This window comes from Hypanus sabinus, chromosome 2, assembly GCF_030144855.1.
Source record: "Hypanus sabinus isolate sHypSab1 chromosome 2, sHypSab1.hap1, whole genome shotgun sequence".
In the NCBI taxonomy this organism is placed as follows: domain Eukaryota; kingdom Metazoa; phylum Chordata; class Chondrichthyes; order Myliobatiformes; family Dasyatidae; genus Hypanus; species Hypanus sabinus.
The window spans coordinates 76039986-76065793 of record NC_082707.1 but is presented as its reverse complement, the minus strand read 5'-3'; the positions used below and the strand labels follow the sequence as shown (position 1 = coordinate 76065793).

The 25808-nt window shown below is 37.8% G+C and overlaps 1 protein-coding gene across 1 annotated transcript in view; it reads right to left on the bottom strand.

The window, feature by feature from the left end:
- Positions 1 to 3995: 3995 nt before the first annotated feature.
- LOC132403652 (opsin-3-like) overlaps positions 3996 to 25808 on the bottom strand; it is a 75280-nt gene continuing 53467 nt past the window's right edge. The window contains exons 3-4 of the mRNA XM_059987158.1: positions 19991 to 20221; positions 3996 to 5087 (exon numbers count right to left, since the gene is read on the bottom strand). Coding sequence (XP_059843141.1) covers positions 4902 to 5087; positions 19991 to 20221 — 417 coding nt within the window. The 3' untranslated portion in view covers positions 3996 to 4901. The remainder of the gene's footprint in view (positions 5088 to 19990; positions 20222 to 25808) is intronic.

Genomic DNA, 25808 nt, shown 5'->3' with positions numbered 1-25808 from the left:
GAGGGGTGGGTGTGTGGAAATCACTGCTGGTGGCTGTGGTGGAAGTAGATACAATAGGGTCTTTTAAGAGCCTCTTAGATATTTATCATTCTTTCTTTATGTACAGGTATAGTTTTTCATACACTCCGTTGTATTTATTTTCCTGTAAATGCCTGAGAGGCAATGAATCTCAATGTAGTCTACGACAACATATACCGTACTGTATGTAACTTTTATTTGAACTTGATGTGATTCGCAGTGTAAGGAATACAATAAGAATGTAATTCTGCTCATATTATCTATAACCATATACTTAACTGAAAGTCAAGTTAGATAGGTTATAATGTGCTGGATAATACTGCAAAAAATATTATCTCAGTATTGGAGCTAATGATGTTCTGATTTGAATATGGTAATTTAGTAACATTTGCTTATCAAATTATGAAGATATTCCTTCCATAAATCTTCAGAGATGAATATGACAAAGGGCCAACAGAAAAATCCTGAGACTCCCTGTTGAAAAATTTAATATTGACAGAATACCATTTATTTTCCATAGAATTTCAGTTTGTTTTACTTTATTTTGTCAGCTGTAATAACCAGTTAATGTAGTTCAGAAATATTTAACTTTGTTATTTGATATTACTTAGGTTAATAAATATATATAGGAGCATTAAACTTTAAATGAGATCTATTGATGACAATATTTAACAAAAAATAAAGCTATATTATGCAAATCTCCAATTCCTTGGAAAACTATCAACCCAGTTCCAAGTGGGCATGTTTTTTTTTGTAAAATTTGAACATTATTCAGCATGCAAGTGAAAGACAATTTGTGGACTCAACCTTGTTGAACAATGCTGTGGTTATTGTAGGCAATAGAAGTTGCAGCAACAGATGATTGCCAGAGCGGAAGGTCAGAGCAATATCATCAACGTTCAATTTTCTCTCTGTACAAACTGGAACTGTTGACATTTGAGAAGCAAACACATTTGAAAATGTCACACAAATCTCATCACATTTGTACAGTTGAAAAGCAAAGTCATTTGCAAAGTATCATACTATTCTTGGAATCTGTCCAATCTACAGTTAGATAGAACAACTGTTCTGCTTATGACCACAAGATTCTGTAGATAATTGTAGATACAGCTCAGGAAGCTCACCTTCCCCTCCACGGCCTCTGACCAAACTGTGCTGCCTGAGTAAAGCAGCCAACATGATAAAAGACCCCATCAACCCCAGATATGCACTCTTGTCCTCACACCCAATGGGCAGAAAATACAGAAGCTTGAAAGCATGGACCACCAAGCTCAAGGGAAGATCCAATTCTGTCATTGAAAGACTATTGAACAGTTCCCTAGCTGTTATAACACTTCATTATCATCTTTCTATCTAACTTTAACACTTTATTCTGCACTCTTTTATTGTTTTGCATTGTACTATCTCAATGTTCTGTTGTAATAAAATAATTTATGATTGGTATGCAAAGTAAGTTTTTCATTGTACTTTGGCACATGTGAAAATGTACTAGGTTTAATGAATAGGCAAAACAGGGAATTGACAAACCATGGTACACAGACTGCCATGCTCTTAAATGCGGATAGACTGTAACCACCCAAATTTTCAACTACAGTAGTGAACTTGCCAGTTCATTTTGTTCACCTGTCAATCGGCATAGGCTGCTAGTCCCTTCTGGTGCATAACTGGCAACAAGCAGGGGTTAAGTTAATGTCCAGGCAAGGATAGTTTACAGAGAGTGTGCACAGTTAACCAAGGTAAGAGAGGCCTTTGAAGAAATGTCTTTGAAGAGCTTAGTTTCCCCTGCACAGCAGGGAGCCATTTGGCAGACTAAGGCACCATAAGAATGTAATTAAAGGATGCAAGTCACATACCAACTGAGGGAAATTAGTAATGTCAAAGTGGTCAGTTGTTCACTTGTAGTTTATATTGACTATTGACTCCTATATTACTGTAGTGTGAATTATGATTGATTGCACAAATAAGAAATCTGAACAAACTCAAGGTTACTCATTGGTCAATAAATGTACCCAACTAGTCAATTTCTGTATGAAAATGCAATTTCTTTGTACAAACTATGGAACAGTGTGGTGGCTGGGGTCACGCTGCTCTCCTTGTGTACATGTAAATAAAGTGTGATTGTGGAACGAATGTGAGTTTTCAGAGTCCAATTAGTTGGCGACAGCCAGCACTCCTGGGTCTCAGGATAGTTGAGATCGTCCTCTAAGGCCTTTGCAGCTTCCCTCTCTGAAATTCATCAGACTTCCTCCAAACACATGGCACGTAGGGTCAGGCAAATTCACACTGTGGACAAGATATCTGAGAACACATAGGGTAAAAGGATTTTTTTTAGTGACTGAATACAGCTGCCATAGCAGACAGCTATAGATTGAAGGCATGCCGATTGTATCATATTACTGGATTTACTCTCCCAGTTATCTTGTTTTCCAAAGGGAATGCTAATAACGTACTCAGTTTATGGGACAATTTGTCTGTCCTGAAGGCTCTGTGTCTATTCATTCACCACTTTCCTCACCACATCTTATGGATTCCTGTAACTTAATAAATTTTACAAAACAATAAACACTTGAAACATTTGAATAACACCTAAATAAGCTCACAAGGTACTAAATCCTCTTAAAAGCACTGATGGAAGAAGAGGGGTGAACTGGAGGATGAAGGGAGGGTAGGGGTCTTTTTTATCCTGAGCGCTTGTTCATGAGGTTACGAGGCAGTTTTGGCTAGATCACTGGTCCAAATCAGTGTAATATAATAATGGCAGAATCTGCCTGATTCATATACATCTGATGAAATTTCATTACAGATCTAAATGTCATGAATATGGTATCTTTTTTGTTGGGGAAGCCAGAAGTTTATTGTCCATCCCAAAATGCCCTTGAGAAGGTGGTGGTAGGCGACCTTTTAAGTTCTGGAGTCGTTTTGGTGAAGATACATAAAGCCTTTGGGTAAGCAATTCCAAGATTTGCATCCAGTGATGATAGAGAATGACAATCTATCATGAAGTCTAGTGTGATTCATCCCATGATTGTGGATGCACAAGTCAGATGCCACGTTAGACCTCTAAAGACAGTTTCGGAGGGCAGTCTATAGATTATAATATGTTGCATTTCTACAGAATAAGGTGCCACATTTTATGCATATCATGCTAATGTCAAAATTCCATTCAACAACTTGATCATGAAATGTTATTCTTGAGAAAAAAAGCTCTGGATTATAGAGCCAAAAGCATAAAGTACATTTTTTGCTCTGCGTTTAAAAATGGTGAAAAGTTTGTGGAACAGAATTATTTCTCGTTTTTGCTGATTTGATTTATAATTCAACAACAACAGGATTTGAGTTCAATGAAATTTGTTAATAGTGGGTCCCATTGGAGTGATGTAAGAGACAAATACACCCAACTAGGTTCTAGCTCGGTTTTCAAAATCCATCATGACAATTTATGCTGAACTGAAAAGATCGTATTTAGCTTGATTATATGTTATAGCCGAAGATCAAACAAACCATGGAGAGCTGTTTTTTCCCTGAACACCAAATATGTTTTGCTGAATTAATATCTTTAAATCTGCCACATCTATTTGAATTTATTTGGAATGAAAATTAGCTTTAATATTTGCATCGGGTGATCACCTGTAACATTCTGAAGAGTTCTTTTAAAGTAACAGTTGTATTCAAGAAATGCTGCTGTTGAAGTTTACTTCAGCAGCAACTCCACAGATTTAATTAAATGGTTGAAATGGAATATTTCCCTTTTCTAATATTGTAGTTCTGTGACTGTAACCCCGACATTGTTCCCATTCTCTCATTCAGAAAACAAAAGAGTATTTATTTTCAATGCATTTAATTGAGTTGCCCAATTGCATGCATTATGTGAACCAAGGAATCTGACTTCGAGCCAAATGTATGCATCAAACTATACTTTTAATACAATGTTTTAACTATAATAGGTTATCAACTTGGCAAACAAAAATAGTTTTTAACATAGCTTTAGTTTAATTGACAAGGCAATATACCCCATTACATACTTGTTAAAATACTCCTGTAAGTGAATTACTACTATATTAAAAAAGTCACACTGAAGCAACTTACAATGTGCTCTGAATTTCAATGTCTTTATATGGATTCTGCTGAAAATGAGTCCATTCTTTACACATCAGCTTGAAATGCCATCTATTCCAGCTACAAGTGCTAAAGCCAAATGAAAATCATTGCTTTACACTCTATCAAATTTGTTTGTTGGCTTCTTTCACTGGTTGCAATTGAGCCTTTGATTCAAGGATAACTGTTCTAAGATTAGCTCTTTTGATGGCAACACTAATAAAAGATCACATGTAACATTTAGCAAGCTTTTGGCAAAACAAAATAGGTTCAAATGTTTTCATTACACACCAAAAGTATTCTCAGTATTGTCATTCAGAAACACCTGCAAAGTCAACAAACTAGACTTAAGAATGAAATATAATGATTTTTTTGATGATAGGTTTTTATCACATATATATATATTCTAACAACATAATAAATTCATTAGTTTACGTATCTTTCACTATAAGCCATTTAGTTTACAGAATGTTAATGCTTCTTTTACAAATTATGGTGAAAGATAGTCAAACTGAAAGATTAATTCTTTTCTTCCCCGTCCATGGGTGCTACTTGACCAGCTGAGTCTTTCAAGCAATCTCTTTTTCATTTTAATTGCTGATACAAATTAATTGCTGATTCTTAAGCTGACTCATCTTGCAGTTTCCACGAGAACTTGAGAAGTTCCTTACAAAGGATTGTTGCAGTGCTTTGGACTTTCCATCGGAAATAGCCATATGCTGTTGTGCGGTAATCAAGTTCGTGGAGGGTGTGAAACTTCACTGGGTAGGTTATTTACTTGTACCATTTTAATTGCATTCACAGTGATCTTCATTGGCTGTTGTTCGTGGAATTCTGGAGGCCTTTATGAAGCTTGTATTGTTGTAGTTCTTTGGATTGGTGCGGTCATTTTTTATAGTCTTAGAGAGACATTTGGATCTTAAATCGAGAGGCAAATTCTGGCAGGTCAGAAGTGATTTAAAGCATTTGTAGAACTGGATTGGTTGAAATAAATGAGCAGAAAATCAAAGTAAACATTCAGCAAATTGATTATTGACTAACGCTACAGAATAAGCAATTATACTTGTGAAACCGACTGGATTTATAATGAACGCATAATTCAATCCTTTAATTCTCATAAGTACACATTTTACATTCATAAGAATGATTCTACAGTTATCTTGATTTATCACATTTTTTAGACACTATTTTATCCCCAATTGAAATCAGCCCAATACTGGAAGTCATCTCTCCTTCAAGGCTATGTAATCCAACTTTTGTGCCTGTAGCTAGGTCTATTCAAGAGCTGAATTTGCTGATCTTGCCTACTTCTCATAATGCAAATATTTGGATCCTTCCTACCACCATTAGGTATTCAGTTAGTCCTTCTACACTTTTCTCAATTTCTTCCATGTAAATCAGTCTCTTCTTGGAAACTTGAATTTTGTTACATTGAAAGTGAATCTGCTACAAGTTTTCCATTATGTGATTATACTTAATTCAAAAAAATTAAGGATTTGAAATTAAAGTTACCTATTGACTCCAGGCTTCAAGTCCCCCACTAGAGATAAGGTACTGTATACCTAAACAGAAAAAATCAAATTCACTCCCCTCAAATGGAAGAGCAAATTTGTATAAACTTTACTTTCATATTCAATCAGAAGCTGAGCCAAATAGCAAAGAAAGTTTTCAAAAAGTAATCACCAAAATATACAACTGGTAGAGTGATCTTATAAAGAATATTTTTGACCTGGAACAGGTACAACAAAGTAGAGATGATGAATAATAACTTAAAACATTAAAATGTTCAACAAAAAGATAACATTCCTCTTTTAATATTAGTTTGCTATTTTCTTATCATCCTGGGGAAACAGATAAAATAGTTTTGTTAGCAATGACTGAAATTTAAATATTGTGTTTAATCATAATATAGAGGAACATAATTGTTTTATTTGAATGTCATAAATAATGGAAAAAGAACTACAATATTCTACAACTGGGAGAAGTCTTCAGTTTCATTAACTTTCTGGTTAATTTACGAAGAGTAATACAGTTAATTTTTTTGTAGGTGTTGACTTATGTACTCCCCCTCCACTCTTGTTAAATTAACTGGTCTGTAATAACCATATATGACCTTCTTTGCTGTATTTCTCTGAACAATGGTGTAATACCTACAATTCTTTAATTCTCTGTTTTCACCTCTTCAGTGAAGAAGCACCAGAAGGGAGTAATCAGCACACCTGCAATTTTTAGCCCTGATTTTCTTCAGCAATCCATCCTGTTTTTAAACTGCCAGTTTTCTAGTGTCTTATCTTTATCTATTTTATCTTATGTTAGTATTCCAGTAACCTTCTGCAAAGCCTATGAATGGCAAACTATACGTACTTCTACCCTCCCGGGGCTCACAAGGCTGTTTTTCAAAAGTGAGAACAATCACTCCATCTAGCTTGTTCAGCTTTTTGTAAGAGCAATGCACTTTGTTTCATATCCCTGCAATTTTTCTTCAGGAACTTAATTTTTGAAAGTTACTGAGACACTCAAGTCATAATTATTCTTCGCACGTAGAAGGCTTTCCTCATGCCATCTTTGGTATTCAATTGGTTTAGACCCTTCTTTATTTGGAAAATTTCTATTGAATCACCTCTCAATCTTCACAGTTCAGAGGAGTTCCTAGTTTTTATAATCTGTACTTCTAACTGCAAAATTGGCTTGTTGTCTGCTTCATTATACACCAATGTCTTCCTTGGCTGGAATATTTGGTTTTGATTGCTGTCCCCTGGTAGCAATAAGCCTGGAATCTATTGACCCTTAAGGACTATACATTGACCTACCATGTATTTTAGTGACAGTGTTGGCACGTGGCCAAGTGGTTAAGGTGTTTGTCTCATGATCTGAAGGTTGCTAGTTTGAGCCTTGGCTGAGGCTGAGTGTGCATCCTTGAGCAAGGCACCCAACCACACATTGTTCTCACCGGTGCCAAGCTGTATGGGTCCTAATGCCCTTCTCTTGGACTACATCAGTGGCGTGGAGAGGGGAGACTTGCAGCATGGGTGCTGCCGGTCTTCCATACAATCTTGCCCAGGCTTGCACCCTGGAAACTTTCCAAGGTGCAAATCCATGGTCTATCGAGACTAACGGAGGCATAATACTACTACTATTTTCTTGACAGTCTGTGGCTCAGAACCCTCCTCATTTTGTTGCAATTTGCCCTCTACCCCTCTCCCCTTTCTTCTTTTCTTAGTCAATTATTCGTGATTGAGGATGAATGATTCTACTGCAGCCAACACCCTGTGAGTAATTTCTTTAAAAGTGTGGTGGGGCCCTCCATAAGATATGTAGGAACCAAATTAGGCCATTTGGCCTATTGATTCTGTTCCGCTTCCTTTAACCCTCTCCAATCTCAGCACATCCTTTTCTACATAAGGAGCCTGAAACTGCTCACAATATTCCAAGTGAGGCTTCAGCAGTGCCTTAAGAAGCCTCAGCACTACATCCTTGCTTTGATGTTCTAATTTGCTTGAAATTAATTTGCCTTGTTCACCAACTCAACCTGAAAATTAACCTTTACGGAATCTTGCATAAGGACTCCCAAGTCACTTCACACCACAATTTTTTTGAATTTTCTCTCCATTTACAAACTAGTCTATGCTCTTATTCTACCAAAGTGCATGACAACACACTTCCTGACATTATATTTCATCTGCCACTTCTTTGCCCATTCTCCTAATCTGTCTAAATCCTTCTGTAGTAATATTCCTCAACACTACCTGCCCTTCCACCTATCTTTGTATCACCTGCAAACTCAGCCACAAAGCCATCAATTCCATCATCCAAATCATTGAGATATAAAGTAAAAAGACCCCTGTGGAACACCACTAGACACCAGCAGGCGATCAGAAAAAAGCTCCCTTTATGGCCACTCTGCCTCCTGCCAATTAGTCAGTGCTCTATCCATGCTAGTATCTTTCCTGTAATACCATATACCCTTATCTTGTTAAGCAGGCTCATGTATGGCACCTTGTCAAAGGCCTTTGAAAATCCAAATACATAACATCCACCAATTCTCCTTTGTTTATGTTGCTTGTCATTTCTTCAAAGAATTCCAACTAAGTATTTTCCCATAAAGAATCATGCTGACTATGGCCTATGTGCCTCCAAGTACCCCAAACCTGCATCCTTAACATTCGACTCCAACATCTGCCCAACCACTGAGGTCTGACTAACTGGTCTATAATTTCCTTTCTTGTGCTTCTCTCCCTTCTGTGGAGTGGATTGAATTGAATTGGATTTACTTTTATTACATACATCCTTCAAATACACAAGGAGTTAAAATCTTTACATTATGTCTCTTTCTAAATATGCAATGTGCAATTTATTGTAACTTGTAATAAATAGTATGTACAACAGGATAGTCAATATAACATATAAATACAGTTGTGTCAGCATGAATTAATCAGTCTGATGGCCTGGTGGAAGAAGTTGTCCTGGAGCCTGTTTGTCCTGGCTTTTACGTTGCGGTACCATTTCCCAGATGGTAGCACCTGGAACAGTTTGTGGTTGGGGTGACTTGGGTCCCCAATGATCCTTTGGGCCCTTTTTACACACCTGTCTTTGTAAATGTCCTAAATACTGGGAAGTTCACATCTACAGATGTGCTGGGCTGTCTACACCACTCTCTGCAGAGTCCTGCAATTCCCATACCAGACAGTGATGCAGCCAGTCAGGATGTTCTCAACTGTATCCTTGTAGACAATTCTTAGGATTTGGGGGCCCATACCAAACTTCTTCAACAGTCTGAGGTGAAAGAGGCAATGTTGTGCTTTTTTCACCACACAGCTGGTATGTACAGACCACGTGAGATCCTCGGTGATGTTTATACCAAGGAACTTAAAGCTGTTCACTCTCTCAATCCCAGATCCATTGATGTCAATAGGGGTTAGCCTGTCTCCATTCCTCCTGTAGTTCACAACCAGCTCCTTTGTTTTTGCAACATTGAGAAAGAGGTTGTTTTCTTGACACCACTATATTAGGGTGATGACTTCTCTGTAGGCTGCTTCGTTATTATTAGAGATTAGACCAATCAGTGTAGTTTCATCAGCAAATTTAATTAGCAGATTGGAGCTGTGGGTGGGGACACAATCATGGGTATACAGAGAGTAAGTGGAGTAACATTTGTAATTTTTAGTCCTCCAGAACCAATCCAGAATCCGCCAGCTGCAGGCGTCTAGATATTCTGTTCCACTGAGTCGCTTCTTAGCTTCATCGGCAATATGTCATTTTTCATAATTAATTTTAAATATGATGCTATTTCTGTGATGTTACTGACACATATGATCCCCCAGTTCTATTTTAAATTCACAAGGCCACTTAGTCCCTCCTCACATCACCAAGGATCCTCACATTAAAGACACGCTCCAAAGAAAATGGCTCTTTTGTATGAGAGTGAATGCTAGACAGCTGAATTTACTTATATTTATTATTAAGGAATATCAATTCCCTTATAACTCATTAATTTGCCCCAAAATCCCACTGACAGATAGTAGAGACCAGCAGTGAGAACAAGTGGGTGATTTTTAGGATATTTTCAAGTTCAGATTCCAAATGGATTTCTGTTCTACATTGAAAATAGACCATCTTTAATATATTCCAACTAAAAATATATTCTCAGATTTAAAATTCTAACAAAAAGTAATTAGTTGATTCTTTAAAATAGTCCCAACAGCAGTTAAACATCAAATAATGCATTATTTTCACTGAATTGTTGAAAAATTTCTGTTTCTTGAAAACCTGAAAAACTGAAAGCAGACATTTTGTTCTACATTATGCTAGCTGCCAGAAGTACAAGAACACTTTATACACCTAATTGAATCCGTTCAACATTACTCTTGTGATGACATAGAGCAGTGGATGTGATATATATGGATTTTAGTAAGGTATTTGTCAAGGTTCCCTGTGATAGGCTCATTCAGAAAGTCAGGAGGCATGGGATCCAGGGAAATTTAGCTATATGGGTTCAGAATTGCCTTGCTGTTAGAAGACAGAGGGTTGTAGTTCATGGAGATTGGTGACCAGTGATCTGTTACTTAAGGATTGGTTCTGGGACCATTGCTTCTTTGTGATTTTTATTAATGAAATATATAAAGGAGTGGAAGGGTGGGTTAGTAAATTTGCAGATGACATGAAGGTTTTGTGGTATCGTAAGTAGTGTAGAGGGTTTTCGTAAGTTAAAATGGAACATTGAAAGGGATGCAGAACTGCGCTGAGAAGTGGCAGAAGGACTTCAATCTGGAAAAGTATGAAATGATTCACTTTGGAAGGCTGAACTTAAAGGTAGAGTACAAGGATACTCAACAGTGTGGAGAAACAGAGCAATAATGGTGTTCATGTCATTAGATCCTTCAAAGTTGCCATGCAAGTGTACAGGGTAGTTAAGAAGGTGTATGGTGTGTTGACCTTCATTAGTTGGGGGACTGAGTTCCAGAGAAACAAAGTATTGTTGCAGCTCTATAAAGCCTAGAGTACTTTGTTCAGTTCCGGTCCCCTCTTTACTCAAAGTATAGGGACATTTGAGAGATTCTCAGACAGGCACATAGATGAAAGAAGAATTGAGGTCTATTTAGGAGGAAAGGGTTAGCTTGGTCTTAGAGTTAATTAAATGTTTGGCACAACAACATAGGCTGAAAGGCCTGTACTGTTATGATCTATGTTTTATGATCCAGGCTCTATGTACATGCCGCTTACCTATAACACTGCTAGTATTGAAATAAACATATTTCAGCCTATCAGTCCGACATGCTTATCACCCCTTGCAGTCCCTCCTTTTGGTCTTACCTGTCATACCATCTTTCCTGCACTCAATCCTGCCACCCGTTGCCCTACTGCTGTGGAGGGTTATGTGGGAGGAAAAGGTTCGATTGATCTTGGAGTATGTTAAAAGTTCGGCACTGCACCATGGGCCATAGAGTCTGTATGGTTCTATCCTCTACGTTTAAAAGTCAGGCTATACTTGTGGAGCTTAAGACCTCAAATCAATAATTGTTTATCTGAACTGGAAAATAATTGGAACAGAGCAACAAACTGTGATGATGGTTTGAAGCCCTTTCTGATTTTCCTTAATCAGTGCTCTTGTAAGAGCCAAGAGACCCTCTAATTAGTTATCTATCTAGCTTCTTCCCATAAGCCACAAGCTACAGGTGAATCTATTCATACTTTTCGATATTGTATTTCATTTATTTAATATTCTGTTTCCCTTCCCTTGAAATTTTAAGGATTTTATCGTGTTGCAGTCAATTTACTCAATCTTCCAGGTTCTCCCATTGACACTTTGAAGAAAGAACACACTTTATTTCTGCTGGGGAAGCTGTTCACCTTCAGCTTCCGTTGAGTTGTGAGTGGAGTAGGAGACCAGTAAGTTGCTTTGTCCTGGATGGTGTTGAGCCTGTTGGCTTTGTTGGAGTTATACTACTCAGTTATACTACTCATCCTGGCAAGTAACAGGTTGACTTCAGTTTTACTAGCGCTGCTTGATGCCACACTCAACAGTAGCTGTCTGAACTGTCAAGAACAATCTCTCAAACTTGACCTCTGGAAAACAGTCCTTTGGTCCATATTTACAGAAAAAAAAAGTTTTGAAGATTGTGGCCAAGAATTCCTGGTAAAATTCAAATTGGGCATCAGTGAAGAGATTACTGATGACAGGATTCTCAACTCCTCCTTCTACCAGTTTGTTGATGTTGAGGTATAGGTGATTATCTAGGTTACATTTATCCTGCTTTTGGTGAACAGTTCACAACTGTTTCCATTACAGTTGTAATGGAAGCCCAAAAATCAATTCAAATAGGAATATAAAGAAAAAACAGCACATTGCTTCAGCCGTGTATCATTGAAAACATATGTATTCAAAACTGAAAAATTGGTTAAATGTTGCAGCCCTCAGTGAAAACTGAGTGGGACATACTAAATCCCACCATCACGGACATTTACACTACACGCTGCATCCACAAAGGAAACAGCATTATGAAGGACCCCATGCACCCCTCATACAATCTCTTCTCCCTCTAGCCACCTGGGAAAATGCTCCGAAGCATTCGGGCTCTCACGACCAGACTATGTAAGTTTCTTCCCCCAAGCTATCAGACTCCTCAATACCTGAAGCCTGGACTGACACCTTGCCCTACTGTCCTGTTTATTATTTATCGTAATGCCTGCACTGTTTTTGTGCACTTTATGCAGTCCAGTGTAGGGCTGTAGACTAGTGTAGCTTTCTCTGTGTTGTTTTTTTTTATGTAGTTCAGTCTAGTTTTTGTAGTGTGTCATGTAACACCATGGTCCTGAAAAATGTTGTCTCATTTTATACCAGCAGTTATAGTCGAAATGACAATTAAAGTGACTTGACTGACTTGACTTGACTTGACTGACTAAAGTGCTGGAACATAATAAGATTAAGGAAGAGGCAGTGCTGAGTCTCCTGAAAAGCCTTAAGGTGGATAAGTCCCCAAGGTTTGTGACTTATATCCCAGCGTATTGAAGGAGCAAGTGAGGAGACTGTTAGGCCTTTGACAAGGATGTATGCATCCTCTCTTGTAAGGGTCTTGGTTTCAGAGCACTAGAGAGCAGTAAATGTTGTCCCTTGGGTCAAGAAGGGAAATGGGGACAATCCAGGTAACTATAAGCCAACCAGCCTCAGGCTAGCAGCAGGGAAGCTACTGGAGAAGATACTGAGGGATAGGATGTAGGCACATTTGGAAAGAAAAGAGCTGCTTAGGGGCAATCATCATAGTTTGCTGGATATCCATGGCCAGTGGTGTTCTACAAGGATCTGTGCTGGGACTTCTGTTGTTTTTGATATTTATCAGTGATGAAAATGTAGATGGATAGATTAGTAAACATTTTTAGATGACACCTATATTGGTAGAGTGGATTACTGGACAGTGTAAAAGACTATCAAAAACTACAGTAGGATATAGATCAGTTACATATATGGGCAGAGAAGTGGCAGATGAAGTTTAATTCAGGCAAGTGTGAGATGTTGCACTTTGAGAGGTCATATTGAAAGAGAACGTATATAATTAATGACAGGCCTCTTAATAGAATTGAATTAAAGAGGGACCATGGGGTCCAGATACAAAGGTCACTGAAAGTAACTACGCAAGTGAATAATATTGCTAAGAAGGTGTATGTAATGACTGCCTTCATTGATAGGGGTGTCAAATATACAAGTAAAGAAGGTAAGTATATAAAACTTTAGTTAGACCATACTTGTAGCATTGTTGTGCCATTCTGATTGCCCCATTATAGGAAGGATGTGGAGAATTTGGAAAGAGTGGAGAAGAGTTTTACCAGCTTGCAGCATGAATTAGAGGGCACAAGCTATAAAGAAACATTGGAAAATCTTGGGTTGTTCGCCTTGGAGTGTTGGAAGCTGTGGGGACATCTGATAGAAGTGTGTAAAATTATGATAAGCATAGATAGGGTAAGCAGTCTGAATCTGTTTCTCAGGTAAAAATGTCAAACATCAATGGACATATCTTTGAGGTCAGAGCAAGGAAACGAACAACAACAAGGGGCAAGTTTTTTGCTTGGAGACAGGTAGATGCCTGGAAAGGGTTACCAAGAGTAGTAGAGAAATCAGGTAGTTTGGTGGAGATTGAGAGGCTTTTAGATAGACACATGCATATGAAGGAAATGGGGGGATATGAATGCTAAGGATAAGGCCATTTAGTATGAACTGGCATTGAGGTATCACAAAACATTATGGGCTGAATGGCCTGCTCAGAACTGTACTGTACTATGTTCTATGTTCTAAAACAGTTATACCTTGGTCTAGAGATTTCTGATGGTCAGAGCAAGGAATCCTAATGAAATAAACTTTCCACACACAATGCCAAATATCAACTTCAAGCATGATTCAAGTGTAAGGTTCTTTGTCTGTACTGCAGTAATGTGCCATCACCCAAGTATTAAGCATTATAAAATATGTCTGGCTTGCCAAATTGATTAAATGTGTTGCCTTCCTTAGAATAACAGTAATGTAGTTTCATTCTCACAAGCGTACTGACATGCCCCGTCATCTTGTCAAGCCACTGTAATATTAATACATTTTAAATTGTTTCAGTTGCCTGTAATGCATAGGATACTTAGCCAGATATAGCATCGAAGTAATGCACTCCCCGTTGTCCAGATGGGAGCTCATTCCATAAATGATTCTTTGCAGGCAGACTTCAAATACTGCTCAGCTAGTTATTCCTCATCTGTTGAATTGAGACTGTGAATGCCAGCAGACTGTTTTCCTGTGGTTTTAGCGGCTCAGTCAAAGTCAATCCTAATTTTATTCTGCAATAGTATCCTGGCTGCAGTCATTGGGAAATGATCGGGAGAAGGAATCCTGTGGCCCAGCTGCATTTCTGATTTTTTTGGAGTCACTCTTCCTGTCCTCTTTCCAAAATGTTTTGCAACACCAAGGTGCCACATATCAATGAATATTCAGACCTTACTGGTAAGCTGTCTAGAGGAGATTTCATCTCTCCATATTTCATCTGTACATTACTCTTGTTCATTCTGATTTGTCAAGCAATACTTCTTTCTTCAAAAAAATCCTTATTTTCAGTGCCTTGCTGGGCCTTCTCCTTTTTCATCTCCATTTGCTACTTCAACCCTACAATCCTGCAGGATTAATTCCTCAAAATCTAGCCTCCTACTATCCCAAATGCATATTCCCTATTCCCTAGATTGCCTCCCCAAATCTCTCATTTCATATACTTCTCCATCTACTACATATGTTCCTTAAAATGTAGGTCTTTGGTCAAGATGTTGCCTTTCTAAATACCACCCAAAGTGGATTTGTGTTAGAATTTAACTCATTAATGTTAAAGGTCTGTCCACAGTTATACAATTAAGAATAGTGTTGACCTAAAACACAAATGCCATTAATACAACATGAGTTCATTCGTCATGAAGAATTAGCTAAAAAGTACTGAACGGTTGTGTCTTTAAACATGCAAATTATGATGAGGCAATGGATAGCAAACAAAATTAGATCTTTGTTTTAGAAATATAAATAAGTTAACTTGACACCTTAATACTACTTATAGGCACTGCTGTGGAGAAAGGAAGGAGAAATGTAGCTTACATCGGTAGTATGAATGCCAGATCTTAGAAATTCATGCACGCCCTGCCATACCCATTCTCACTAATGTTTTTGTTGCCTTTTTGTTGCCCAGCCTCCACACTTCCAACTGCCAGCATTCCAATCTGGTTTTTAATTCATTAAAATTTAATTAAACCTATCTTAATGAGATTACAAGAGTATTTTACACAACTCTAGTGTACTAGTGTTGATGTAATTATAAAATGAAACTTAAAATAAGGTTTCCAGTGACAGCTGAGAGAGCCTGTCAAATAGACATGAACGATACAAACAGAAACTGAAGCAAAAAAATAGCAAATTTCTAGAGCAGGTATTCCCAAGCTGGGTTCTGTGGACTCCTCTGTTAATGGCAGGGGTCCATGGCATTTAAAAGGTTGGGGACCCCTTTTCTAGTGGAATTCATAAGATCAAGCAGCATTTGTGGAGTCTGAAGAATAGTCAATATAATGGATTGAGACAAATGCAGGGTTTCATCACGGAATATCTCCACAAATGCTGCTGACCTGTTAGGCTCCTTAAGCATTTTATTTGTTCTAGATTCCAGCATCCACTATTTCTTGTGTCTCCAAATACAATTTAGGTTCATTTGGTTATGATTATTCTTGATTTCTTACTTGTACAAAATTCCTTCTCTTTAAGACTGATGGCCAAAATAAGCAAAGGCTATATATTTTTGGTTCAGCTAACATAGATTGGCGTATATTTAAGACAAGCTGGCTAACAGACTGAGAATAAATATAATTTTTTTTCTGCTTGATATGTTTGTAATAGGTAACAGAATCAGTAACGGACCTTCAACTTTTTATAATTTACAATAATTATTTAGGTAAAGTGGCTGAAGATATGATGTTTTAATTTTCTGGTAACTCAAAGAAAGAAAGAAAAATTATGAAAAGGACATAAGGAGATTATAAAATTATATACATGGGTTAAGTCAGGGAGGCAAGGATCTGGCAAATTAGTATAAAGTGGGAATTGGAAAATCTCCATTTTAGCAGAATAAATAAATGAAAACGTGTTATCTAAATGGTGATAAGTCCATAATTCAGAAATAGCTATTGTATAAATATAGCAAATATTTAGAAAAGTAACAATATTATTGTTTATTGCTCAGAGAATTCAGTACAAAAGTAGGGAAGTTATGCTTTCTGGTAGGACATTTATTTAAGAATTGTAACAATGGTAAGTGCAGAACATGCGAAAAGCAAGATTAGAGTGCTGAGTGGCTGCAAGTTATTACTTTATGAGGGATGGAAAGTGTGGTGCATGGAATATAAGGCATAGCATACCAGTTTTGACTAATGGATTTTGCTGATGTATTAACAAATACCAGCCACGTGGGTAGATTAATAAACATTTTTTTTCTGCACAAGCACCATGCCTTGAGAGTGCCTGTTCTTTCATTATTTGGACATCTCCTACTGCTACTGTTTCGTCTCAGAACTTGGTGACGTACTGGCCCCAAGCATATCAGCTAACATCTTCCACCCAGTGGAATGGTGTGTCTTCTCTCATGTTTGTTTTAATATTTTTCAAAGTAGTTCACTCTAAGGAGCACAAAAGATTCCAACAATTAAGGATGTGGGGGCTTTGGAAAAGACTTCCCAGGATGCTGTCTGGATTAGAGGGCATGTTCTCAAAGGAGCATTAGGACAAATCTGGGTAGTTTTCTCTGGAACATTGGAGGCTGAGGGGAGGCATAATAGAAATCTTCAAGATTACGAAAGGCATAGATAGAGTAGAAAACTGGGATTTTTTTTCCAGGGTTGTATCGTGTAAAACTAGAAGGCATGCATTTAAGATGAGAAGAAGTAAGTTCAAAAGAAATGTGCTAGACAATATGTTTTTAGATAGAAACTAGTGGGTGTCTGGAATCTCTGCCAGGGTGGTAGTGAAGGCAAATATGATAGAGACATTTACGTAGGCATACAGAAGTGTAGAATGGAGGAATATGGACATTTACATAGGCAGTAGGGGTTAGTTTAGTTGGTATTAAATTTCTAGTTTAATTAGCTCGGCCAAAGGGCCTGTTCCTGTGCTGTACTCTTTTATGTTCTATGTTGTAGTCAATAATCATCTATCCTTTAAGAGATGTAGTTAAGATATGAATAACCACACAACAATTTCAACTGATGTGCAGAACTTACTTTCCTAAATTAATCATTAGTTGGTCTAATGGGGAAAACATTGGATTTCATTGCTCTTAAGGTTTCAAGTCCATGTATGATGGCATTTGGAAAAATCTTGCACTTGAACAAGTAGAATTTCTTTGTTTTACATTCTAATTCTAATTAGTCAATACTAGAGTAGGAATCAAATGGCTCAGCATCCTGCAACAACCGTGAGACCTTCCTTAAAGGCAAAGTCACAAAACTACAAAAGAATAACTTACAAATTACTCAGTAATCCTACCTTTTAGTAAAGACTACAAAATTGGAATATAAAATTCCAATAAATCCTTGCTTTTCAGTGAGTTTTGTTTTAATTGCCTTGTAGCATCATTTCAAACAGCAAGTAGAAGTATAAAGCATGGACACAAAACAGCACTGATACACAACATTAAGGAAATCTCATAGCATTATATAAGTACTCTAAGTTCAAGAAGGTAACCAGGGAAAAAAATAGGGATCAAAATGGACTTCTCTGCAAGGAATAAGAGGATGTGGATGAAGTTTTAAATGAATAGTTCTCAATAGTGTTCACCATAGAAAGGTCCATTGCTGTTGGAAATATCAGAATAAATCCTAAAATAAATTATTATTGAAAAGGAAAAAGTATTAAATGTCTGAGGGTACCTCTGGATGGACTAAGAATTAATGTCTTAAGTAGCTTGTGCATTTGGCTGAATGTTTAATAGTCCAGTTCCTTCCTTCATTTCTTTAGTTTTAACTTAGTCAAAGAATATTGCATGGTTGTACTGATGATGGTGAGAATATGAATATTACCCAAACAAATGAACAGGAAGATAAATTAACTCAGAATTTACACTTTTAAAGATTTCCCTCTTGCCTAACCTTCATTAATGAACAGCTTATTTAATGGATATTCATATTGGGATGAGGACAGGGAGCAACTTTTTGACGTGGTAAGTGATCAAAATCTACATTCTGTTAGGAACGGAAATCTAGGGGAAAAGGCAGCATTAAAAGCTAGTGTGCTAAAGAATACAAAGGACTGGAGATACATTGCTCTGGTTAGAACGTTAAATTGTGTTCAGTTCTGAGCACCATTCCTCAGCAAGGAAAGAATGGCTGAATTCAGTACGCATGCTAAAGAGTTAAATTATGAGAACAGGTTGTCTGCATCAGATTTATATTTTCTTAAGCAAGAAGATTAAGGTGGATTTAAGTGAGCAACATAAGATAGGTTTGCTTTTTTTTTAAGGTTTGGACATCAGCAGCTAGATTAGCATTAATTTCCTATCCCTAATCTATGAATTTAGTAGCTTCCTCAAACATTTGGTTAGGAGCAATCAGTGCAGGGTATTCCAGTTAGGCACACCACATTTTCTTTCTCTGAGGCATTGGTAAACCAGATGACTTATTATCAACATCTCAGTTTTATGTGTAAGCTTCCGACGCTACTTTTATGATTCCAAATGCATTTAAGCAGCTGGGGTTGAATTTGCAATGAAGCTCATGTGTCTCGATCAACAGTCATCTGCACTGTAACTTTCCACTGAGCTATCATTGTTCTTTGAACAATGGAGAGAAATTAATTCTTCTCCTGGAAAACCAAAATTAATAATCACTAAAACTGAAGCAAATGCTAATTTTGCACGTGCCTTCCTCCCTGCAAGTTAACCCCTAGGAAATCCTGCATGAGCACCTCCAATTTGGTCCCCATTTAGAGAATAGGCTACGTCTTTATTGCTTCTACTGCTATGCATCACCATACACTTCCCTACATTTAACTCCATCTGCCACTGCTTTGATGGTTCTCCTAACCTGCAGACACTGTGCTTCCCCAGCACTGCCTATCTGGCATCATCAAGCTTTGCCACAAAGCCATCAATTCCATCATGCAGATCATGGACACATAACATGAAACAAAGAGGTCCCAACGTCAACCACTGTAGCATACTACTAGTTATGTCAACCAACCAGAAAATGCTGGTTTGAAGGAGATATTAGGAATCCTTTGTCCAGGTGAAAGCCGGTGAAAACCTTGAACAAAGTTTCTCAAATAGCTGTCAAGGTTAGGCCAATTGAAATGTTGAAACTAAGATTTTAGTTAGCCAAGGTGTATGAAACTGTGGCCTAAAACTGGAGTTATTTAGACACAATCCAGCCATGAACCTAACTGAGTTTCAGAACAGGTTCAAAGTACTAAATGGCTCTTCAGTTCTTATGTTCCTCTTGTCAATAATTAGCTGTTACTGGTTGGATATAGTCAGTATTGGTAGCAGTTTCAGCTATTGGTCTATGAGTCTTTTCAACTTACTCTGTAAACATGTTAGCACCTAGCCTAACAGACCATGCCTTTAGGGTGACATTAATAATCCATGTCTTACCAAGATGAGAATTGTAACAGTTATTTTTAATGTTTCATAGATTTACCTCAGGCAATTACAAAGTAAGATTGTTGTGTGCATTCATAGCCAAGATTACATTACATTCACTGATGGCTGGAATGAAGGACTATCTTTCTGAGGATTTAAGACCATGTTACAGATTGAGGAAGCTATAGGAAAAAGCTGGCATACCTGTGATACAAATTGCAAAAGGGAAAACACATTCAAAAACATCTTACCTGTCTGTTCATAAATACATAGATAATGGGGTTGTAGACTGTGCTGCTCTTTGCAAAGATTGAAGGAATAATGCTGGCAGATGACGAGATCAGGCCAGGATGTCCTAAAGTAGCCAGGAGTGCCACAATTCCATAGGGTAACCAGCAGAGCAGGAAACAAATTACCATACATGTCACCATGAACAGCACCTTGTACTCCTTTCCTCGTCGTATGGAGTTGTTTACTCTTATCTATAGAGACACAATGTAGCAAACATTCAGCAGAAGAGCAGAAATAGTTATAGGCTTGGTCCAAAGAACTATATTCCAGAAGGTAGCTGCCTTAACATCTTTGACATTTGACAAAATACTGCATTGAGAATCCAAATAAAACTAAAGTCAATAGGATTCAAGGAGAATGGTGTTAGTCAAACCTCACACATAGGAATAAAACTGGAAAATGCTGGAAATATTTTGTATTCTGGAGATCGGAACGGTCAGTCACATTTCATCAACACTCACAGACTGGATGTTGGTTGTAGTTCTTGATTAGCCAGGGCATCAAAGGGTATGGGGTGAAAGCAGGGGAGTGGGGATGACTGGAGGAATTGGATCAGCCCATGATTGAATGGTGGAGCAGACTTGATGGGCTGAATGGCCTACTTCTGCTGCTATATCTTATGTCTTATGGCTATTGTAGATCAATCATCCTGATCCTTGGACATCACTGTGGGAGTGCATCAGGGCACTGTCCTAACTCCAAACATCTTCAGCTGCTTTATCAATGTCATACCTTTCATTATATTAAAAATAGGGTCACTGCTGACTGCACAATTTTTAATTGTGCTTACATCTGTTCAGAAGTCATAACAGTCCGTGTTAGCATTCAGCAACCAAATATGGCCTGAGAAGTGGCAGCAGAAAAAAACTCACAAAACCTCAACACCATGACTACCTGTCTGAAATTAATCCCCCATCCTAAAAATTCACTTCTACCATCACTGTTATAACATGGTGCAGCTGGTACCATAGATGAATTTCTCTATAACAGCCCTTCAAGCCAGAATGAGCAGCCAAGTGGAGTTTAGAGGAATGAGAGTAAGACGAGGCTATCAGGAAGTCAGGAAATATGAGAAATACAACATGTAGGATTTGCCAGTGATACCTATGCCCATCTATGAATAAGATAACCACCATATTTGGATTACATAAATCTAAATTAGTATTAAAACTTGTAACTCATTTCTATTAACCAAAGGAGACTTACTTTAATTATTTTAAAATGATGATTTCAAAATCAGGTTAAATATCACCAGCATATGTCATGAAATTTGTTTACTGCAACAGTACAATGAAATAAATGATAAACAAATATAGCAAAAAAATCTGAATTACTTAACATATATATGCCTACTAAGTTGTTAAGTTAAAATAAGTAGTGCAAAGTAAGTAAAAAGTAGTGTTCATGGGTTCATTGTCCATTTAGAAATCAGATGACAAAGGGGAAGAAGCTGTTCCTGAATCACTGAGTGTGTGCTTCTGAGATTCGTACATCCATCCTGACATTAACAATGAGAAGAGGGCATGTCCTGGTGGTGGAGTCCTTAATGATGGACATCACCTTCCTAAGGCATCATACCTTGAAGATATCTTGGATGCTATGGAGGCTAATGTCCATGATGGAGCTGTCTGATCTTACAAGTTTCTGCAACTACTGCAGAAGTTTCTTGTGCAGTAGTCTACCCATAGCAGATAGTGATGCAGCCAGTCAGAATGCTCTCCATATTTGTAGAAGTTTTCAAAAGTTTTAGTTGACAAACAAATCTCCTCAAACTCCTAATGAAATAATAGCCATGGTCTTGCCTTCTTTATAGCTGCATCTATACATAGCATCCAGGCTAGATCCTCAGAGATATATTGGCACGTAGGAACATGAAATTGCTCACTCTCTCCACTTCTGATCCGTCTGTGAGGATTGGTTTGTGTTCACTTGTCTTACCCTTCCTGAAGTCCACCATCAGCTACTTGGACTTGTTGACGTTGAGTGTGAAGTTGTTGATGCGACACCATTCAACTAAGTGGTATCCTGTACACCTTTTCATCACCATCTGACATTCTGCTAACAATGGTTGTATCATCAGCAAATTTATAGATGGCATTCGAACTATGCCATTATTTGATTCTTTTATTATGGTCTATCTATAGACGTTGCACATTTGCGAAGCAGAATTCTGAATAAATAACTAGTACACCTGAATGTTGTTAAACATGAAAAATGTTCATTACAGGATGTCAGACACCAGGACTCCTCTACTTACAGTCCTCTATCTATAACTTGTTTTCCAAATCTTCTACAAAGGATGAATCATAATATACCCATAAAAATCTATGTTTATTGCTGATCCAAATATTATGGAACTAATGGCCATCTTCAGATATTTACTTGACAATACTTCATAACGTTGTTTTTTTTTAATATAACGTCTCAGTTGCTCATTTATTTATTTCTGCTTAGCTGCTATAAGTAGGTTGACATCAAAACCAAACAGTTCTGGAGATACCTGTGAAATTTAACAGAATATTAACCAAGACTGTAATATTGCACATTGGTAAATTATTATTGTGTATATTTTTCTTCTGTACTTTATTATTAGTTAATATTATTATTATATTTATTATTATTATTTATTATTGCTGTGTGTTTTTAAATGTTGCTGCCATAACAAAATAATTTCCCACTTGGGACCAATAAAGTACTTATTATTATTAAGTTAACACGTAACTTATGAGTCACAGTTTTAGAATATCTACTGTTGATGAATTGCATGCTTATTCTCTTATTTAAGTCAAAATCTCTAAGTTTTCTTATGTGGGATATGTCAAAAGACATCTTAATTACCCCTTGTTACTGGAGAAAGTGCTGATTTAATTGTTTTTAACCAATCAGTTATTTGCTGAACATTTTTCAATTGTATTAAAATTGAAGAAAATAATATAGATATCATGCAATGATAAGAAAGCATAATGACAAGCAGTGGAATCACCAAGGCATAGTAGGCGGTCGACCAAATGGTAGTAACTGGTAGCCCAAAATGCTACTACTTTAAACCTTCTCATGCCGATTCATCAATAACATTTTCTTCAGAAGTTGTAATGTGATTACAGGCAAGGGAGACAAGTTCTCATCACCATTACCTTTCAGAATAAATGGAGGGCAAAATGTCCCAAATATCAAATTGTTAAAGTGATTGCAAATATTTTAACAAGACAGTATTGTACAACAGTTAGTGGGACTAATTATTGTACGAGTGGTTTTGACCTCACTTAACTTCCTTAGAATCATTTGTGAGGTTCAAATGAATTTAAATAATCTTGAAAGTTAATATTAGTTTTCCAGGACACAAAAAAACTGTCCTGTAAAGCAGAATAATAGATTATATAGATGTTTAAGCATTTTAATATCTTAGCCTTAATTGAAACCTATACTCTGTGGCCACTTTTTTAGGGACACGTGTTTGTAAATGGAAATATCTAATCACCCAATTCAATGTGTAAAAGCATGTGGACATGGTCAAGAGGTTTAGTTGTTGTTCAGACCAAACATCAGAATAAGGAAGAAATATGATCTAAATGATGTGGACCATGCAGTGATTCCTAGTGCCAGACAGGCTGGTTCAATAATTCAGAAACTGCTGTTTTCATGCACAACAGTCTCTAGAGTTTATAGAGAATGGTGCAAAAACAAAAAAAAAACACCGCTGAGCAGCAGTTCTGTGGGCAAAAACGCCTTGTTAATGAGAGAGGTCAGAGGAGAATGGCCATATTGGTTCAGGCTGCTAAGAAGGCAACAGTAACTCAAATAACCATGCGTTACAACAGTGATGTGGAAAAGAATATCTCCAAATGCATAGCACATTGAACTGGATTGGCTACAGCAGCAGAAGACCATCAAATATTCATTCAGTGGTCACTTTATTAGGTACAGGAGTAACCACCGAGTGTACGTTTTCTGTGTTAGGGGAGTTCCGGTGCTAATGTATATTGCTTGGTTTTGTTTGTTTTTATCTTATCAAATTAAAACAAGTCTAATTGTCCTTCAAACCATACATAGATACAACTGAACGAGACAGCATTCCTCTGGGGTCAAGGTGCAAAAGCATATATGCACATTCAAAATAACGAGAATGGGAAAAAAACAGAACATTGTTACGTCAGAAAACATATTTTTAGTAAGATCCTAAGCGACAAGTCCTGCAAATTGATGGTTCCCAACAGTCTAACCAGTAATTCCAACAATCCAACATTAGAAGGCAGCACTGACAAGAGAGGCCACCCCCAACTGAGCCCAGATACCATCCTGCAAAGCAAGCCTGCTGTTGAAGGCCCAGTCCTTGCTACAACTGAGGCAACGCTGCCGTCTCGTCACCTGGCTCATCACTAAACAAGGGAAGCAGCCTGCGGCAATCAATATCCAACAGGGTCTTGTGACCGCAAAAGAAACATCTAACACAGTCACTCATGGTTTCACTACACGCCGCCTTCATGCCAACTCGAAGGCACCAACTTTGGTGCCTCTGACTAGCAGCCAGCAGCATTGTCTACACCCAGGTTAGCTCTTCTGAACCCAGTCTGGCTCCTCCTGTGGTCTGATGGCACAACCCAGCTCTCTCAGTCCATCAGCCCAGCTCGCCGTCTCTGAACCACCACCAGCTCATATGACACCCTGGCTGGCTACTCTGAACCATGAGCAGCTCACTGATGATGTAACCTGGCTGTACATGCAGTTATTGGAGTTAAGCAGTCTCACAACTATTCTTTTATTGAATGCAATTAAAAAACAGTCCTTCATTGAAAGCAGAAGCAATTTTTACTAGATGATTGAAGAGAAAAAAATCTAGAGTTGCAGGGGGGATGGGAACTAGAGTGTCAGACAGATCATGAAGAGGTTGTGGAGACAGATGCTGTTAAATCCTCAAAGACAGGAAGCAAAAGGCTGAGCTTGGTGCGACTAATATCTTGGGCTGTGTATATTCCAATGCAGATGTTGTAGTAAAGGCAGATAATCTCAGGGCATGAATCAACACCTGGAATTACGATACTGCAGCCATTATTGAGACTTGGCTGCAGGAAGAGCAGAACTGGATGCTTGATATTCCAGGATTCCATTGTTTTAGACATGACAGAGAGGGAGGGAATAAAGGAGGAGGGGTGGTATTACTAATCAGGGAAAATATCATGGCTGTGCTCAGTCAGGACAGACTGGAGAACTTATCTAGTGAGGCATTATAAGACCATAAGATACAGGAGCAGAATTAGGCCATTTGGCCCATCGAGTCTGCTCTGCCATTTCATCATGGCTGATCCATTTTTCCTCTCAGCCTCAACCTCCTACTGTCTACCCTTATCTCTTCATGCCCTGACCAGTCAAGAACCTATCAACCTTTGCTTTAAGAATTCCTAAAGACATGGCCTCTACAGCTGCCTGTGGCAAAGAAGTCCACAGATTCACCACTCTCTAGCTAAAGAAATTCCCCCTCATCGCCATTCTAAAGGGACACCCATTTATTCTGAAGCTGTGGCCTCTGGTCTGATACTATCTCACCTTAGGAAACATTCTCTCCACATCCACCCTCTCAAGGTCTTTCACCATTCGATAGATTTCAATTAGGTTACCCCCATTCTTCTGAATTCTAGTGAATACAGGACCACATCCATCAAATACTCTTCATACGACAAGCCTGGAATCATTTTTGTAAACCTCCTTTGAATCCTCTCCAGTTTCAGCACATCCCTTTGTGGTGAACTACATATACCTGTCTGGACACGGCCCCTGCTGACT